This window comes from Bison bison, unplaced genomic scaffold, assembly GCF_000754665.1.
Source record: "Bison bison bison isolate TAMUID 2011002044 unplaced genomic scaffold, Bison_UMD1.0 scf7180017863957, whole genome shotgun sequence".
In the NCBI taxonomy this organism is placed as follows: domain Eukaryota; kingdom Metazoa; phylum Chordata; class Mammalia; order Artiodactyla; family Bovidae; genus Bison; species Bison bison.
This window is the reverse complement of record NW_011494529.1, coordinates 1,754,938-1,774,937: the sequence shown is the minus strand read 5'-3', so window position 1 is coordinate 1,774,937 and position 20,000 is coordinate 1,754,938. Positions and strand designations below refer to the sequence as shown.

The window sequence follows — 20,000 nt, the reverse complement described above, 5'->3', positions numbered from 1 at the left end:
ATAAGCAAGTTTGTATTGAAGTTCTGTTATATCCCCAGCACTGTGAGAGCCACAGGGCATATCACAGTGAGCAGGACACATAGGTCTTGCCTTCAGAGCTTTCAGAATTTCTGAGAATGATGGAAGCTAATGCTGTCACTGCATTTACTATGTGCTCTAAAAGGCATCGTTCTAAGTGCGTGACTTCGTGTTTCATATTAGGTGAATCCTATTACTATCCCCAGTTTATAGATCAGGAAACTGAGGCTCAGAGACACACAACTAATAAGTATCACAGGCAGGATCTGAAAGTGAAGTGAAGTTGCTCAGTCCTGTCCGACTCTTTGCAATCAGGCAGGACCTGAATCTGATTTTAAATAACTTGGTGTTGGTGAGTACTATTGAAGGGGGAATTAAGATGCTGTGGGACCTTTTGCTAATGTGATTTCACTTGATCAGGTAATTAGATGAGTGAGTAGGAATTAGGGTGGGACTGATCTAGGTGAAAACTCATGTCTTTAGTCTGTTGTCTTATGCTCAGTTCACTTCATCTTCATTTAGGTACCTATTGGCTACAGGTTGTTTTTGTATAACTGAAGGCAGGGATGGTTGGAAGCAGAGGCCTGGTGCTGACAGAGGTGATTCTGCACATTTGTCTGACTCTTCTCAGCTTCAGACCTGCTTCCTCAGCACTGTGGGAGCACAGCTATTCCCAGCACCTAAGCCTCTCTGCTAGAAAGGGGCTGACTCTCTGCCTTTGGGTTCACTTTTGTTCCTGTGTGGTTTGAGTGTCCACACTTGGACCAGTCATGTGGCCAGACAGACAGGCCTGTTGAGAAGCCATCTTGGGGACAGAAGTCAACCAGTTTTGGTGACTGTAAGCTGAACATCAGTCCCATTATTCTCTATCATTTAGGATGTTCCCAGTGTTGCTTTCCTATGTCCACCCCTCTGAAGCTCCTGCTCTAGATCAGAGTGATTTACCTGGCCCACCAAGCATTTCGTTTTAGGAACTCATTGGCTGTGCTGAATGTGTCATATCGGTTTGTTTCATGAAGATCTTTCTGCTTTCCTTCCTCAGTTTTCTTACTTAGAGGTCCCCTGTGCAAAGTCAACACCGTAGAATGTCCCAGAATCTCATCTTTGAAGGCACTAAGATCTCCCTTGGTGCTGTAGCTGGGAAATTAGTGGTGGTGGTGTTTGTTTAGTCGCTACGTCGTGTCTGACTCTTGTGACCCCATGGACTGTAGCCCGCCAGGCTCCTCTGTCCGTGGGATTCTCCAGGCAAGAATACTGGAGTGGGTTGCCATTTCCTTCTCCAGGGAAATTAATAAGTTCTAAATTCATATGTAAACATGAAGGAAAGTGACTCACCTGAGGTCAGTGTAGTGGCTAATGCCATGAGTTTTGTTTTTCATGCCCAGGCTCACAATAAGCAGGTATGGCTTGTTCTGACTTAACTCTAAAATGAAACCTCTGTGTTAAGGCTGACTCCTGGGGATCTTGTATGAGTTGTTGGGAGGAGGTGAGCCCTTTCCCTGCCCCCTGTGGTTTACCCCTTGGTTAAGGCAGGGACTCTGGAGCAAGATGATCAGTTCTGACTCAGTGTATATTTCAGATTCTCAGTACTTCAGCTATGAAATGAGGATGATGAAAGTACCGAACACATAGGTCTGTTTGTACATTGACATCTCAACGTACATGTAGCCCACCTGACTTGGTAACTGGCAACTGTGCTCCTTAGGTTCTGGTGGTTCTTTTATCCGCATCATGTGCTGGCTCCATACCTTGGACCAGAGGTTTAAGGGTAATAAGTATAAGAAATGGGACATTGTGGTGGACCAGATGCTTTTCAGAGCTCTGCTTTCATCCTTTCACACTTTTGAGGAGAAGACAAGAGAAAGGGAAGGAAACCAATACCTCTCTAGTACTTGCTACCTGCCACATACCTTCACACACATATCATTCAGTTGTAATTCAGTGTTTCCATCATTAGTTCTCTAGTATTTGTTTCACCAGATGTATACATCTCATATGTACAAGACCCCATTAGTCTTTTCTCATACCACTGAGCAGATGCTCAAGCGTGTGTTGAATTCAACCTTGATTGCAACCCTTTATTTAGGTAGCAGTTACTGCATTCTTACTGTTGGGAGAAATGAAGATTTCTAAGCACTTTGTTGTTGCTCACTCACTAAGTTGTGTCCAACTCTTTGCGACCCTATGGACTGCAGCACACCAGGCTTCCCTTTCCTTCACTGTCTCCTGGAGTTTTCTCAAACTCATGTTCATTGTGTCAATGATGCCATCCAACCGTCTCATCCTGTGTTGACCCCTTCTCCTCTTGCCTTCAATCTCCTGCTAATAGGTAGTGGAAACAATCTGAACCCAAATTTTTTTGGCTGCTAGTCCAGTGCCCTTTCTTTTTATTTAAAAGTGCAAATGAGGGCAAGTTCTGAGAAACTAGTAGTACCTCTGTGTGTATGCATAGTTGCTTAGTTGTGTCTGACTCTGCAACCGCATGGACTGTAGCCCTCCAGGCTCCTTGGTCCATGTAATTTTCCAGGCAAGACTACTAGAGTGAATTGCCATTTCCTATTCCAGGGGACCTTCTTGACCCAGGGGTTGAACACACACCTCCTGCGTTGGCAGGCAGATTCTCTACCACTGAGCCACCTGGGAGCCCAGAAATGAAAGTGAAAGTGTTAGTTGCTCAGTGGTGTCTGACTCTTTGTGACTCCATTAACTGTAGCCTACCAGGCTCCTCTGTCCCTGGAATTCTCCAGGCAAGAATACTGGAGTGGGTGAGTGGGTAGCCATTCCCTTCTCCAGGGTATCTTCCTGACCCAAGGGTCAAACCCAGGTCTCCTACATTGCAGGTAGATTCTTTACCATTTGAGTCACCAGGGAAGCTCCCAAGGTGAAAGTGTTAGTCATTCAATTGTGTCCGACTCTTTGCAACCCTATGGAGTGTAGCCCACCAGGCTATTCTGTCCATGGAATTCTCCAGGCAAGAATACTGGAGTGGATTGCCATGCCCTTCTTCAGGGGATTTTCCCAACTGAGAGACTGAACCCAGGCGTCCTGCATTGCAGGCAGATTCTTTACCATCTGAGCCACTAGGGAAGTTCAGTACCTCTGTATAGTACCTCTATGTCATATGCAAATTGGGTTTTAAAGTGTTTAGTAGGGAAGTCAGCTTCTTTGTCACATTGCTGGTTAATCTGGTTTTAAGCAAAGATAGAATTGCAGACTGCTATATCGTTTTCAGTAGAGGCACTTTTTGCTCTTCCAAAATGTTAGATTTGCTCTTCCAGTGTTAGATTCACACTGGAAGGAATAACACCAATAGTTTCCATTTATAAGACAGTTTAGAACTCCTCTTCTGAAAATTTCCATGAGCACCATTTATTGACTTTCCAATGTCTTTCTCCTCTATTTTCAACTGTGATCCTTTAAAGCAGAGGCCACAGGGTCACCTTCACTGTGTGTTCTTCTTTCAGGACTGGCTCTGAAATCTACCCAGATGCATTCAAGGTTTAAGTTCCTGAACTTTGATTCATTTAACACTAGCCCTTTATCAAACTCATGTTCTATTCTGCCATATGTTCAAGAAGAAAATAAGACAAAATCAATTATATTAGTATATTAACTCATGTATATGAAATCTAGAAAAATGGCACGGATGAACCTATTTGCAGGACAGGAATAGAGAAGCAAACATAGAGAACAGGCTTTGGACACAGTTTGAAGGGGGAAGGGGAGGGTGGGATATATATATCTGACTCTTTGGGACCCCATGGACTATAGCCTGCCAGGCTCCTCCATCCATGGGATTCTCCAGGCAAGAGTACTGGAGTGGGTTGCCATTTCCTTCTCCAGAGGATCTTCCTAACCCAGGGATCAAACCTGGGTCTCCCGCATTGTTGGCAGATGCTTTATTGTCTGAGCCACCAGGGAAGTCCTATATATATACACTATCATTTGTAAAGTAGATAGTCAGTGGAAAGCTGCTCTGTAACAACCTAGAAAGGTGGGATGGAGTAGAGGGTAGGGGGGAGGTTCAAGAGGAGGGGACATACGTATACTTGAGATTGATTCTCACTGTTGTATGGCAGAAGCCACCACAATATTGTAAAGCAATTATCCCCCAGTTAAACATTTTAAAAAATAGTGATAAAATTAATCGGTCATACTGTTAAGGGGCACCATGCTGGGGCTCAAGAAAGAATTAAAAGATGAGGTAATTTTAAAATTCATTTTGTTACATAATCTGTTTAAGAGTAAAGTTTAAAAAAAGAAAAAAAAGCCAGAAATGAGGAAAAGAGTTCTAGGATCTTTCTGCCATATGGGGGGAAAAAGAGAAAATCTAAATGAGAGATAGTTATGGTCCTAAAAAATAAGTTACAGGTAGGCAGCTAGTGATACTCACAGTCATCCAGGACTCCTAGGCTGTAGTCTCAGAATATTATGTGGTGGGGTTAAATCTCTCAGGTTAGAAGCTAATAGGGAATTAAGGAGACAAAATGAAATTATAACCTAATCTAGTAATAATGAATGACTGGGCATAATCTGATCATTGTATATGGTGTAGTTACAAATCTGATGGGACCCTGTTGAAGAAAGAGTATGTCAGTATGTCCAGAGAAAAAACCAGAGTGGGGACTGGGGAGGGAGTTTCAGATAATACGCCAGCACTCCCCGAAGGAGAAAATGTCCTGTCCAGGTACCTGTTTTCACCAACCCTAAAACAGAGTTAGGAATGTGGGTTTATTATAGGTTGGCTTCATTCACTATCATCATTAGCATCTTTATTAAACACTTGCTATTTGCCAAATACCATGCTAAGTGCTTTTCATGTATTGCTCCGTTTAATCTTTTCAACATCCCTACTGTGTAACTACTCTTATTTTTTCCCATTTTGTATATGAAGAAACTCAGGCTTAGAGAGGTCAGGTAACCTGATCAGGATTTCAGAACTTTTAAGTTCAGGAGCTAGGGTCACAAACTCCTAACACTCTACTCTACAAGTCCCACCTTTCTTCTCCTCTTGAGATAGCTTAACCACCTGCCAATTGTGTGCTCGACCTCTCCCCCTGGATGCCTCTCAGACATTTACCAAGGGCTAGAGTAAACCCATGGGTGGCGCAGTGGTAAAGATTGTACCTGCCAGTGCAGGAGACGTAAGAGACACAGATTCGATCCCTGGATCAGGAAGATACCCTGGACGGGGAAATGGCAACCCACTCCTGTATTCTTGCCTGGAAAATCCCATGAACAGAGGTGCCTGGTGGGCTACAGTCCATGGGGTCACAAAGAGTCAGACCCAACTGAACATACACATTGTTGTTAGAGTAAACCTATCCTTTCTCCTATCCAAATCAGTCTCTCTCCGTGTTCCCTGCTTGACCAAACAAAATGCATGAGTTCATGCCTTTGAGTAAACCATCATATAATAATTTCCCCTGTAAATTGCCCATAAAAAAAGGATGATGGGGGAGCAGAGATAAGCATTCCACTTAGTTAATTGCTGTTATCATTTATTTCAATTAATTGTACTTTTAACTATGCATCACTTTCACATATGTTTTGATACTTTGCATCTCTCTCAGGTCTGAAGTCCACATTTCTCCACGGAGCTCTGACTAACATATCTTTTATCTCCCAGTGTCTTTAATGAGTGTGCTTTTTTGCCTTCAATCGGATATCTTAAGGGGAAAGAAATTCTAATATCAGGACTAGAAACTTGAAAGGATTGAACACTCAGTGTAAATATAGATATGGGGATTACTGGCATGACAGCAGAAGAAAAACCTCTGGCTGAAATGACCATAAGAAGATACCTGATAGGCTTAAAGGCTGACAGATCTGAAAGGACCAAAAAAGCATTCGGAAATGACAAGCTGCATTCATTTCTGAGAGTTATTACGGGTGGTTGAATAAAACTTTTCAGCCTGGTGTGTCATTTTTGGTAGTAACTTGAAGCCCCATTAAATGGTGCTTGACTGCTGACATTGGAGAGGGCAGTTGACCCCTGTAATGCTGGTAACTGGCCTTATCTTTTATGTTTCAGGAAGACGTCTCCCAGGTGGTTGGTCAAGGTGTGGTGGCAGGTCAGCAAAAGGCCCTGGAATGTCCAACTGACAGTGTACGTAACTGACGCTTTAGGTTGCTCTACTGGGATGGTATGAATTATGATGATGGGCTCCAAAAGAAAAGGAGATGGTTATAATGAAATCTGATCCGTTATTACTTGGCAGGAAGCTATGATGTGTCTACCAACCTGATGACAGTCCACAGCTATACCACCTGTTCTATGCAGGGTGTGCATAGAGGATATTTGGAAATATCTCTGTTGTATCCCTCTACCAACACCCTAAGGAAGTGTCTGAAAGTGAGGCATCTCCGAAAACACACTTACACCTAAATTCTGAGAGCCTCGCAATGTCCTACATAATGTCATGAATAAAAATTTTAAGAGGAAGAATTTATAGTTTTGTAGAAATACAAATGTAAGAACAAATGTTTCTTGTATGTATAGCTTTTCTTCTTAAAAAAAAATAAAAATTTCTGTCAAACGTTTGTACTTTTGTCATTGTAGAACTTTTTTGTGCTGCTAAAGTTTACATTATGACTATATTAACTAGTATTATGTTTAAGAAACTATAGATTACTAGAGTTTATAGGAAATATATGATATTTCAAACCTTACCAAAGAAAACGCCTTTGTAAAGTATCCCAAATTGTATGCCAGAAACCTAAATAAAAACAAATAGGTGTAGAAAGAACCTTAAAAATAAGATTCAACTGAAAAAAATTTAGTTCAACTGAAAACTGTAAGGAATTAAAAAAAAATTAGAACCAGATTTTTTTTTAAAAACTTAGGTAATGTATTTGCAAATACAATTAATGTGATAGTACTTTCTATATTTCCACCTGTCTCAAGACACATATCAAGCATCTCTAAAATTTTATAACCCATAGAATTTTAGAACTTGGGTGAATCCTATACATCCTCTGGCTTTTCTTTTCCCTGTTGAAAAATGAGCACTTAAATATTTAAAACATTCTCCTTTGGGAAAGTGATGATAACCCTTTTCTGTGGCTGCAGAAGAGAAATGGCTCAGAGACCAGTGGCCAACATCTTCAGTGAAGCTGTGTCAGCTCATCATAAAGAACTTCCCCACCATTTGAGCTGTTCCACAATGGAATAGATTCCTTGTGGAAATGGAATTTTTCATCCCTGAAGGTTTTCAATCAGAAACTGGCTGATCATTTATTACTATGTTATCAAAGGACATAAAAACAGTAATAGCTATTATTAACTGAACTCCTAAGTTGATCTTGAAATAATGATAGGTTTATTTATGCACTTTTCAATCTTCACAACAACTGTGCAAGGTGAAGAGTTATCACCACTGATTTAAAGATGAGGACATGAAGGAGGTTGAGTGGCTTGTCGGTGGTCACACGGCTAATTAGTGATAGAAAACTCAGCAATTCATATCTTCTTTTGAGTCGTGATTTTTTCCCTATCATGAAGACCTGATGAAATATAGACTCTTTTCCCAGAAAAACACTGGTATACTTTGCTACAAACACAGAGGTTATGTAGTTCCCAGGATTCCCTCTGAAAACCATTTAGAAGCTCATTTATCCTGGGTTAAGAATCCATGGTTTAACTTTAAAAAATAAATCTCAACTCAAAAAGTCAAACATCCCCACCCCTACCTCTGAAAACATTTGTCTGAGCTCCACATCCCTAGTGCCAATTTCTTTGGTCTAGAATAGGAGTTCTAGCATTCATAAATGTTAAACTCCCTAACAGTTTCTGTTATAAAAACAGGGTTGAGAACCCTTGGTGTAGTTAGATTGGGTGACTTATAAAATCCATTCAAACTCTGATGTTAGAATATAGTAACACTCAACAGCAAATGCAATCTTTCACCTTTTAAAATATTTTTATGTAATTTTAAAATACTCAAATTTTACAGCCTACAAATCCAATATTTGTCTTTCAATACTTAGTAGTTTTGTTTTATGTCAATGGATGAATCATGGGAGCTACATTCATTCATCACCACACCTACCAACAACAAGCCTCTCAATATATGTGCTTGTTTCACTTGCTTTCTATGAACTATTTCCTCATTTTTCCAACCCATATTTATTGGAAACTTTCCTAGTATGCACACTGAAATGGGATGCTGCATGAACTGGGAAATAAAGATGAGCAACAAACATTCCCTGTTGTTATAAAAGTCATAAGGTAGTGATGCCTGTCTCTTGTGCTTTCCTGTTTTAAAATTCACAGCTTTTCATAAAAGAGCTCTGTAGCCTGCCCATAACTTTGTTATCAGTTTTCTTTTTTTGAAATGATACAAAGGAGAGGTGACATAAGTTCTGTGTGTATTAAGATTACTTGCCATTGCTGCAAGAAGTTTCTCTTTTACATAACAGGGTGGCTGTGATCAGTTTGAGGATGACAGTGTCTCCACGGTGTCATGGACCCAAGCACCTCTTATCTGATTACTGCATCATTATTTGATTACTCTTCCATCTTCAAAATTTAGCGTATTTTTTTTTATCTAAGAATGCTGCTCCAGTTTTTTATATTACATCTGAATTTCATCTAAGGAAGGGGAAGGCAGGGTTGTTCTTCTTAAGAAAACAACCTGAAAATTGTACATTCATGTTTGTTTCTGTGCCATACCATAACACAGACTAGTCTGTGGTTATGTCTGGCTTCAAGGAGGTTGGGGAATATGGTCCTTAGAATAATTGGATTGGTGGTTCCATTGTTCGGTTTTCTCATAGTAACTCCTGGTTTGTCATTTTTCTACTTTCCTCTTTTTAAAATCACCAAAAATATGTATTCAAGGAAGTCTTTTTAAATAAGTGTACAATCATTGTTAAATGATGTTAATAGAAAAACTGCAGAGAAAAAAAAATGAACATCAGTAGAATCATTGCCTAGCAGCTGTTTGATAAATACTTTAAACTTGTAGCATTCTTCAAATACTGATTTTAGTCCTACTCCTTCCTTTAATTAACTGTGATTTCAGATGTCACTTGACATTTGTGTCTTGGTCTCTTCATCTATAAAAGAGAGTAACATTGTCTAATTCTCCAGGTTATTCTCATGATTAAATGAATTCATGGATATGAAAGTGTTTTTGAAAACTGGCGAGCACAATACAGATATACACTGAGTGGTATTCACAATGCCTTGTATTGAAGCATAGACTTCCACTGATGGAATCTTGGGGTGTTGTTGTTCTGGAGCAGTTACCGTGATCCTATTTCTAGACTCCAGGGACAGGCTGGTGCTTCACTGTCTCCACCAGAATCTTCCAGCTGGGGATGGGTTCTCTGGCTAACTACAGATCCAGAAGGCAGGTCAGGTTACTCTGTATATTTCCTAACTGCCTGTTAAGCAAGCATGGAGTCCTTTTGGTTTCTTAGTTTTCTAATACTAATACTCATTAGAGGTATTAGCAACAAAAATTTAGAATTGCAAGTTCATTTTCTAAAGCTCACACAGCAAAGGTCTCTGTACTTTCATTGAGTTACAGATTTATTTCCCACTGAGTTTCCATGCCTTCAATTATGCTCTCTGCATTCATTCATTCATTCAGCATTTATCCAGGCCCTACTATGTTCCAGGCACTGGGAATTGAAGGTGAATAAGCTTTTTTTTTTTTTTTTTAGGTGAATGAAGTGTAATGATGTACCTGGCACTTAGTAGGCTTTCAGCAGATGCTTGTTATCCCTTCCTGCCCCTCATGTCAATTAACTTACCTCATGACTCTTTGACCATGTGAATGTGTCCAGAAGAGATGGGCAGTGTCATGTACTCAGAACATCCACAGCATAGATTGTTTTTCACTGCGCTCAGCACAGATCTATAAACTTCACACTGATTTCATCATGTAAAAATGCTTCCCAGCTCTGGCTTTATACATAAACCACAATGATGGTTCCTGTCCTTCTTCCCTTCCTTGATCCATCCTTCACCAAAGCACTTTAAAGTTAATTAAGAAAGCATGGGGAATGAAACAAAAATCATCCTAACTTCCCCTTGCCACCTCTCCAACTTGAATTTTCAAGAGGCATTATTGGAGTGTTTTGGTGACAATACCCCAGTTTTAAAGTCTTCTTTTGTTATCTTCCTCTTCTCTGACATTCATCTAACTTTCCTTCCTTTTGTAGGCCAGCAGCCAAATGAAACAGCAAAAATACTCAACGAAAATCTCCTTCAGTTCACAAGAGATACCTTTAGCACCAACTTCATACCATTCAACAGATGCAGACTTCACAGGCTATGGTATGACTCTTTCTCTGAGCAGACTTGAATTGATTCATCAAACCTTAGAAAAGGAAAGGATTTTGTTGTCCTGAAGAGAGCACTGGTTCAGGAGTCAGGAAGCCTGGCTGGCATCCTTGCTCTACTTCCTGAGCTTTGGGACTTGGATTGGTTACTTGATCTTCAACATCTTTTTCCTTATCTCCACCAGTGGGATTGCTTATTGTTTATTGAATATAAAAGTACTAGAATTTAAAAAGGCACTCAATATATGCTACTTGAACCTGAGGCTTCTGGATTATTATCTAATCATGCCAAAGGATTGTATATAGTTCACAAGTAGTATATCTTAAAAATCACATTGAACGAAATTGTATACTTGCCTATGTTGATATGAGCTATTTATAGATTGTTAATTTTCAGTGCTTAAAGAAATAAGTATTTACTTTATCTCTGAATTGCTAGATTGTATTATGCTGACTAATGGTTGAAAATAGAACTTCAAAATGAATAATGAATATTTCCATCTGCTTTTATCCAATATAAATCATTTTTAAAAGGACTATTTAAAACACCTTGCTCACCAGTGGTAAAGCATGACCCTGTGTGAATTTAGGAGACCTGACACCTTTATGGTATTTGCCTTTTACATATTTTTTTTTCACGAACATTAACTCTTATTTTATGAGGCAGGTATTATTTTAAAGCACTAGATTTTTACTAAAATACTTAATGAATGTGGTCAGCAAACTATGACCCCTGGGTCACAGTTGGCCCACCATCTGTTTTTACATGGTCCTGAAGCTAATAATGGTTTTCACATTTATAAAAGGTTAGAAAAAAATCAAAAGACTGTTTCATGAAAATTGTATGAAATTCAGATCTCAGTGTCCATAAATAAAATTTTATGGGAATACTGGTTTATTTACATATTATCTATGGCTGCTTTCACACTATAAAGAGAGATTTGAGGAGCTGCACCAGAGCTGGTATGGCATGTAAAGCCGCAGATATTTACCACCTGGCCTTTTACCAAAGATGTGTGATGACCCCTATGTAGACCAATGGAATCTTGATAATAAATATCCCATATTTTTACCTCGTTAACAGAAATTACTCATCCCACAATTTAATCTGTGGAAATTATATTCATTCAGCCATCCACTTACCAAACACTGATTGGGGACTTGGTAGGAGTCAGGCCTTGGGCTGGATTCTTTGAGAGAAATAAACACCGAGACTGACTCACAGCTGGGCTAGGGTGAGGCAGAAGCCGAAGAGGGAAAGAAATGCCACCTCCAGTGTCTCTGACTGCTTTCCCTCAGTCAAGAGACTAAACCAGTGATTTATGTAAGGAGCATAAACTTTTTAAAGCATTCATGAAACTCTGCTGCCATGGTACATTGTTTTTATTGTAAATTAGTGAAAAATATAGCATGAAATACATATGTTGTGTAAATATCTAGAGTCAAATTAGGTTTACAATTTAATATCCATTTAATATGGCATTTTAAAATTGTTACTGAGGCTATGTCCCTAAATTTCTCACTGTTAAACAAGAGGCCATTAGATTTATAAATTCCATGTGGTCAGGAATGGCACCTATGTGAATGCTACACTATGTCCGACCCTGGGCTGAGCCAGCACATTATTTATTTGATCCCTTAAACACCCTCTTAGATAGCAATTACATGAGCCTCAGACCAATGAGCCTCAGTTTCATCCACTATTCATTTCCTTAATTTCCTTGGAAACTCAAATCCATTTCTGCAACATCTGGAAACCCGTGCCCTTTTGTCCCAAAGACAATGATTATTGCTGAGTCAGAGCAGAACCCCTACAGGCTTACCCGGAGCCTGTTTTCTTTTGTTTTCTAGGATTGGCAAACATTCTGTAAGGAGTCAGGTAGTAAATATGAGGCTTGTGGGCCATATGGTCTCTCTTGCAGCTACTCAACTGCCATTAGCAGCTGTGGACTGGATATAAATGAATTAGTAGAGCTGAATTCCAATAAAACTTTATTTACAGATATTAAAATTTGAATTTCTATACTTTTCACATGTGTTGAAACGTTATTTTTCTTTTGACTTTTTTTTTTTTTTTTTTAACCTTTTGAAGTAGAAGCCATTCTTGGTGCTGGGGCCATAGTCTGCTGGCCCTTGCTTAAACAGGGGTTTGTGGATGTCAGCTTGGTCACTGTGCATTAGCTGCAGCTGACCAGCAGATAGGGCCCTTTATTATCAGTCCTTTAGCAAATTCTGTCACGAGGTAAGGATCCTTGTGGCTCAGTGGTAAAGAATCCACCTGCCAATGCAGGAGATGTGGGTTCAAACCCTGGGTTGGGAAGATGCCCTGGAGAAGGAAATGGCAACCCACTCCAATATTCTTTCCTGGGAAATCCCATGCACAGAGGAGCCTGGCGGGCTACAGGCCATGGGGTTGCAGAAGAGTCAGACACAACTTAGCAGCTAAACAGCAACAAGAATCAGTATTCACAATGATCAAAATTAGTTATCAAAAAATATGAAGTTCTCTATAAACTATTATAAGATTCTCTTGAAACTGTCATTTTGAATGTTTGGATTTTCAAACATTTGAAAAATGTTTGAGTGACTTTTGACTGAAAATGGACATGTGTAAATATTTTTTCTCCCAGTTTTTAGAAAAATTGGCCTAAAACAATGAATTTTAAAAGTAAAACAGCAATGACTCTTTTAACAAGCTTTTCATTTATGGACCCAGCAATTAATTTTACAGTTTATAACACAATTTTTTTTTACTATGTTTCTATTTGGGGATTATTTTCATTTGTCATACTTTATTGATTGGATCCTTTATACATCTTAATTCATATGATATGCTCTAACTGAAAGTATTTAAGCACTATTTCTAGTATTTTGAAACTATAGCTCAAAATTTATGTCATATATATTATTAATATATATAATTATGGCATATATCTACATGTACTTAATTATTTAATCAACTTAAATTTTTCCATCCCAGTTTTCATGGTATATTTTGAGATTTAAAAAATTTCAAATACTGTGTAACTAAAGTGGTTGATGGTTTGGGTTGGTGGTAGTTATTGTCTTCAACTCAAAAGTGTCATAGGAATGTCATGTTTCATCCAAGGCTGAATGGGGAGTGGTGACCCAGTGTTTCCCTTCATGATACTTGGCAGGAAAAGAGTGCAGTGATAAACACGTACAAACCCTGCACTCCCCGAGCAGTGGAATATACAAGCTGAGATGCATCTCCTGCTTGCCAGTCACTCTGTGTTCACTTCTTCTCCAGGTGGTTTCCAGGCTCCTCTGTCAGTGGACCCCGCCACATGTCCCATCATTCCTGGCCAGGAGATGATTATAGAAATATCCAAAGGGCGTTCGGGGCTTGGTCTCAGCATTGTGGGAGGAAAAGACACACCCTTGGTAAGTTTCTAGAAGTACAATATATCCACTGGCACAGAGTTAGATACTGAGCCTTATTATGGCCTCGTGTCACTTCTATGAAAGACAGCTTTTTCTTGGCATGTAAATATATGAACTACTGCTATTATTATCATTATGATCATTGCTATTTAGTGAATTGATACATAAAATGTACATCAGTTACTCCAATCCCAAAATGTAGGCTTGGCTTTATTTTGACCATGTTCACATCTACTCATAATTTTTTTAAAAACTGGCCTCAAAGGTCAGTTTTTACTTGTATGATGGATCTTTCATTATTCAGTACATTTGATTGTCACTAATCAATAGTCATTGAAATGTAAAACTCCTTGGGTTTTGATTTATAAAAATGTGATTAATCAATGCATATTATTTGAATAAGTAATACATGCACATTATACAAAATTAAATTGACACGGAAGGATATAAACTGAAAGATAAATCTGTCTCCTACCCTTGTTGCCTAGCCTTGCCTTCAACCCCAACCCCAACCAGGGCCTCTCCCTAGAGAAAATCACTCTTATTAATGAATATGCTTTTAAATGAACATTTTGGTATTTCTTTTGTCCGTTTTATTTGGTAAGAAGTAAATTGTATATGGGTTTCCCAGGTGACTCAGTGGTAAAGAGTCCACCTGCCTGTGCAGGAGCCACAGGAGACCCAGGTTCGATCCCTGGGTCAGGAAGATCTCCTGGAGGAGGAAATGGCAACCCTCACCAGTATTCTTACCTGGAGAATCCCATAGAGGAGCCTGGCGGGCTACAGTCCATGGCGTTGCAGAGTCAGACACAACTGACCAAACATGCAGCAAATTGTATATGCCAGATTTACAATAGAACAAGTATAATATCAATAAAATTATTCTCTCCATTTTTGACAGGAATATAATATTTCTGTGTTTAGTACTGTTGTGGGGGGTGAGGCGAGATCCTGCTCTATTTTCCTGTAATGAACATTAGTTCCCTGGTTAGTTAGTTCAGTTGCTCAGTCGTGTCCGACTCTTTGCGACCCCATGAATCGCAGCACGCCAGGCCTCCCTGTCCATCACCAACTCCTGGAGTTTACTCAAACTCATGTCTATCGAGTCGGTGATGCCATCCAACCATCTCATCCTCTGTCATCCCCTACTCCTCCTGCCCCCAATCCCTCCCAGCATCAGGGTCTTTTCCAATGAGTCAACTCTTTGCATGAGGTGGCCAAAGTATTGGAGTTTCAGCTTTAGCATCAGTTCTTCCAATGAACACCCAGGACTGATTTCCTTTAGGATGGACTGGTTGGATCTCCTTGCAGTCCAAGGGACTCTCAAGAGTCTTCTCCAATACCACAGTTCAGAAGCATCAATTCTTTAGTGCTCAGCCTTCTTCACAGTCCAACTCTCACATCCATACATGACCACTGGAAAAACCATAGCCTTGACTAGATGGACATTAGTTCCCTAAGGCACAGGGCAACTCAAGAACAACATATGTTGCAGAAACCAGGGTCTTACTGCCTTCTATGTGTTTCCTGGTCATGCTCCCTCTCTCTCCCACTATCAGGCCTTATCTAGAGAACCCTAGTAGTTCATTTGACCCTACTAGTGAGCCACCTCAACCTCAGTGTGCACAGAGGCTTGTGTTTATTTATTAAAGGATTTTATTTCCTTCAGCTCGATTAAAATAGTGTTAAAATTTTTCTCCAGGGTTCTAGCTAATTATTTCCTGCGTTACTCTTGCTTGGCCTGTGCCGGCAGGAACTGCTGTATGTGGCTTCCCGTGTCCACGGTGATGTTTTCATCAGCCTGGGTGGAACTGGGAACACTTGGAGTTAGCCAGCTTAGCAGCCAGTTTTAGCTCCCAGCTCGTTCATGGGTTTTTGGCTCCTTAAGGTCCCAGGACTTTTCTACTTTTTTGTGGTCTGGCTTGGAACACTCCCTGTTCAGCATTAGTTATTGAGGAAAGAAGTGAACTCTTCCTTAGAAGCTTCCCTTTACATATTTTGGTCTAGGTTACATTTTCAAATTGTGTTTTTAATAATGCCTTCTAGTTATGTGTGATCTGGCCTTTGAATAGTCCATAGAAACACTTTGGCTATCCCTCCAACCACCAGTGAGTTCCTGCTGTACACAGGAGGGTACACACCACCGACAAAGGACCAGAACAGTTACCCAGACTCACATGTGCATTCCAGCCTCTCAGCCTCTGCTCACCTCCCCTCAACCTCCTCTCTTTCTACACCTTCCCGCTTCTTCCTCAAGAGTCTGTACCTCCTCCAGTCGCCGATGCAAGGCTTCCCTGGCTTCTCCAACTTCCATGATCTCTCCTGAGCTGATCTTGGAGCTGATAGTTGACCATCCACATATATATCATATACTAAGATTATTGGGGTGGTTTTCAGAAATTGCTGGTTGACCGTGAACATTAGGGATGTCTGCTTCTCATAGTCTGTTGCCTCATTTTCCCCCTCATGGTCTATTGCCTCATATTTCCTCATTCAACATTCAAGCAGATGTTGTTGAATAGGAAATAAATTGAAATTGGTATAAAGTTATATTTGAAATGAACCAGAGAAATTACATTTTAAGGAAATTCTTCAGTGAATTCTTTCATAAAGAAAAAGCCCTCTGATTTATTTTTTGTAAATAAATGAATCTCTTAATAACTGCTTAAAATAAGACAGAAACTAGGTTTCCCAGAGGAAGTTGGAAGACTTTAATCAGCATATCTGACCTAACTGAATGAGTTTATTGGCTGATTTGTTTTTATTTTCCTTCTTCTTTTGTTGTTATCAATTTGATTTTTTGCTTGGTGAGGGTTGGCTAGCTATACCTGTCTGCTCTTGGATCTTAAATACCGTGTATGTTTGTGCTGCTGGTCACTAGCTCGAGGGCTTCCACTGCTTGACAGCACCCCTTGCATCCTGGTTGGGAGGCTGTTTGAGAAATACTATTCTCTGCTTCTCTTGCCACCATGAGACAACCAAAAAAAATTCTTTAAGAGCATCTTGAGGTTCATAATATATGGTTCTGCCTTTTGAGACTGTAAATCCCATTGTCCTTGGAAGGATAAGCACCACTTAAAAATGAGAAATGAGACACAGTTTTTATTTCCTAACCTCAGGTACCTCATCAAAAGCTGTTAAGCTTGACTCACAAGTAATATATAGGCATGTTATTTTGGTGAGGCTGAACAGCAGGAGGGTGGAAGGTGCTTTAACAAAGAAATCCAGTGTTTACCACAACAAGTATCTTTCTTTTTTCCTTTCCCCACCTCCAAATTTTGACATAGGTCACATGGGATATACCAGCTAATTGACACTCCAGGTCACTTTATCCAAGCAGGTCCTAGAAATGCATCCAGCCAGCAGGCAGTCAGCAAACAAAGAGACAGTATAAAAGGAATCAAGACAATGTTGAGATCTGCTGACAGAAGTTCTTGCCTTTGGACTTTTGATTATGTGACACATCCTTATTTCAGCTCTGGTGCTAGCATATTCTAAGGGCTGGTGGTCTTTCTTAAGGCTTTTCCTCAGCCCTCCCAGTTAAGGTTTCTGTGCCCTCTTTATTGTGTATCCAACAGATGTTTTTTGCCATCTTTAGAGGTATTAAGCCTCTGGGACTTGGTCTTGACACCACATCAGTTCTATCTGCCATAAATAGTTTATCTGGAGCCAAGACAAATGGTTTCTGAGATCACAGAGAGAGAGCTCACTTAGCATCTCATTGTATTTGCGGCCAGCCATCTAAATAGACCTCTTAAAATACCAAGGTAATGCTGAAGTGACCCCTTTGGAAAGGTTTATGAGCACACCTGGACCCAATCCTCCTCGACAACCTTTGTCTCTGTTGTTTGAACCATATGATGTGCTCCTAGGTCTGCTTTTGGGGAGTCTGGCTCTTGTGTGATAGGAAGCACATGTGTGCTCAGAGGCTAGCCTTTGCTTACTGCTGAGGATACAAAGCTGAGTGAAGCAACCCTGCCCTTAAAGAGCTCACACACTCGTTCAAGTTGATTCTACTGCCTTTAATGTTTTTAATGAAAAACCCTAATAGGGACTATTAAAACAGGGAATTTCTCTGGAAAGTAGAAGAAAGTAAAACTGTTGCATGAACTTTCTAGATTTAATCAATATAGGCTAGCTTTTATGTGTGTTTCTCATAAGCAGGTGCCATTAGTCTGTTGAGGCTGCTGTCACAAAACATCACAGACTGGATGGTTTAAAAACAACAGAAATTTATTTCTCATAGTTCTGGAGGCTAGAAGTCTAGGTGCTAGCACAGTAGGATGAGGACCCTCTTCCAGGCTACAGGTTTCTCATATCTTTCCATGGAGAAAGGAGCAAGTGAGTTCTGTGGGGCCTCTTTTATTAGGGCACTCATCCTCGAGGGCTTTGCCCTCATGACCTTACTTCAGTTCAGTTCAGTTCAGTCACTCAGTCATGTCCTACTCTTTGTGACTCCATGAACCGCAGCACACCAGGCCTCCCTATCCATCACCAACTCCTGGAGTTCACCCAAATCCATGTCCATCGAGTCGTTGATGCCATCCAACCATCTCATCCTCTGTCATCCCCTTCTCCTCTTGCCCTCAATCTTTCCCAGCATCAGGGTCTTTTCAAATGAGGTGACATCATTTGATGCCACCTAACCCTTTGGCCTTCACATCAGGTGTCCACAGTATTGGAGTTTCAGCTTCAGCATCAGTCCTTCCAATGAACACCCAGGACTGATCTCCTGTAGGATGGATTGGTTGGATCTCCTTGCAGTCCAAGGGACTCTCAAGAGTCTTCTCCAACACCACAGTTCAAAAGCATCAATTCTTTGGTGCTCAGTTTTCTTTATAGTCCAACTCTCACATCCATACATAACCTTATTTATCACCTCTCAAAGGCCCTGCCTCCTTTGAGGAGGGGCACTAAGATTTCCACATAAGAATTTGAGGGAGACATGCAACCAGGGAGCTAGATAAGGCCTATTACATAAAAGAGACAGTATATTAATTCCTCTTTTTAAAATTTACCTCCATCCATCTTATCTAGCCATCCTTTCATCCTGTCTCTCTCACGCCCCCTCTTTGGTCTTGGAGTAGCAAATTTGCGTGAAATCTTGTGGCTCAGAGACTTGGCATATTCTTCCAAATGAAAGACCAAGGACTCTTACCTCTTATGATATTTGCCTCACATTGCTAACACCTATCCCTGAATCCTTTGGCTATCAGAAATGTTTGCTTACTAATTAGAAGTTTTATTTGCAGTGTCCTATAAAAACTAAAATATAGCTCTCCAGTGTCATTAATTGGGGTTATTTTATTATCAACTTTGGGAATTCTAGAGAAGAGAAAGAAAAGTATTTCAGAGTATTGGCAAAATAAATAAATAAAGTTCTTCTCCTTCCTTAGCTATTGGGACTTCCTTGGTGGTCCAGTGGTTAAGCCACACTTCCACTGGAGGGGATGTGGGTTCGATCCTTGGTCAGGGAGCTAAGAACCTGCATGCCACATAGCACAGCCAGAGAGGGGATAAAAAAAGGGGGTTGGCAGACTTGAACTATGTTTTGGGGATTGAGCAAGTGAAGTGAAATGAAGGTAAGTTTCTCCAGGACCCTCACTCTCTGTTTTTCTTTCTCTGAGTACTGTTGTTAAAGGTCCCAGACTATAGACAATGTTTCTATTAAACCTAACAGGAAGCAGAGCAGGTAATGATGCTAATTCTACAGTATCAGAATCCCAGATCTTTAATTGTGGGGCCTTGGACAAGAGAAACTTTCTAAGTTAAATCTGCTTCTTCCTTTGTAAAATAATGGTGATGACCAAATCTACCTCTTAAGGCTGGTATGGAGATTAATTAACATAAAGAATATAAAGAAATTTTCCTAGTGCCCATCTACATTGAGTTCAGCAATTATTATTATTAAATATATTATCTTCAAGTAGATCCTTTGCTCCCTTCATCTCTGTGTCTTTAGTACCTTACCTGAACACTGAGAGATGGCAAGAATACACAGACGAACTGTATAAAAAAGATCTTCATGACCCAGATAATCACGATGGTGTGGTCACTGACCTAGAGCCAGACATCCTGGAATGTGAAGTCAAGTGGGCCTTAGAAAGCATCACTATGAACAAAGCTAGTGGAGGTGATGGAATTCCAGTTGAGTTATTTCAAATCCTGAAAGATGATGCTGTGAAAGTGCTGCACTCAATATGCCAGCAAATTTGGAAAACTCAGCAGTGGCCACAGGACTGGAAAAGGTCAGTTTTCATTCCAATCCCAAAGAAAGGCAATGC

General features: G+C 40.2%; 1 protein-coding gene across 4 annotated transcripts in view; it reads left to right on the top strand.

The window, feature by feature from the left end:
* The window catches only part of INADL (InaD-like (Drosophila)), a 396,383-nt gene that overhangs the window by 293,106 nt on the left and 83,277 nt on the right, over positions 1-20,000 (top strand). For all 4 annotated transcript variants that reach the window (XM_010833911.1, XM_010833910.1, XM_010833909.1 and 1 more), the window contains 3 exons: positions 6,053-6,127; positions 10,192-10,306; positions 13,583-13,716. In XM_010833911.1, coding sequence (XP_010832213.1) covers positions 6,053-6,127; positions 10,192-10,306; positions 13,583-13,716 — 324 coding nt within the window. The remainder of the gene's footprint in view (positions 1-6,052; positions 6,128-10,191; positions 10,307-13,582; positions 13,717-20,000) is intronic.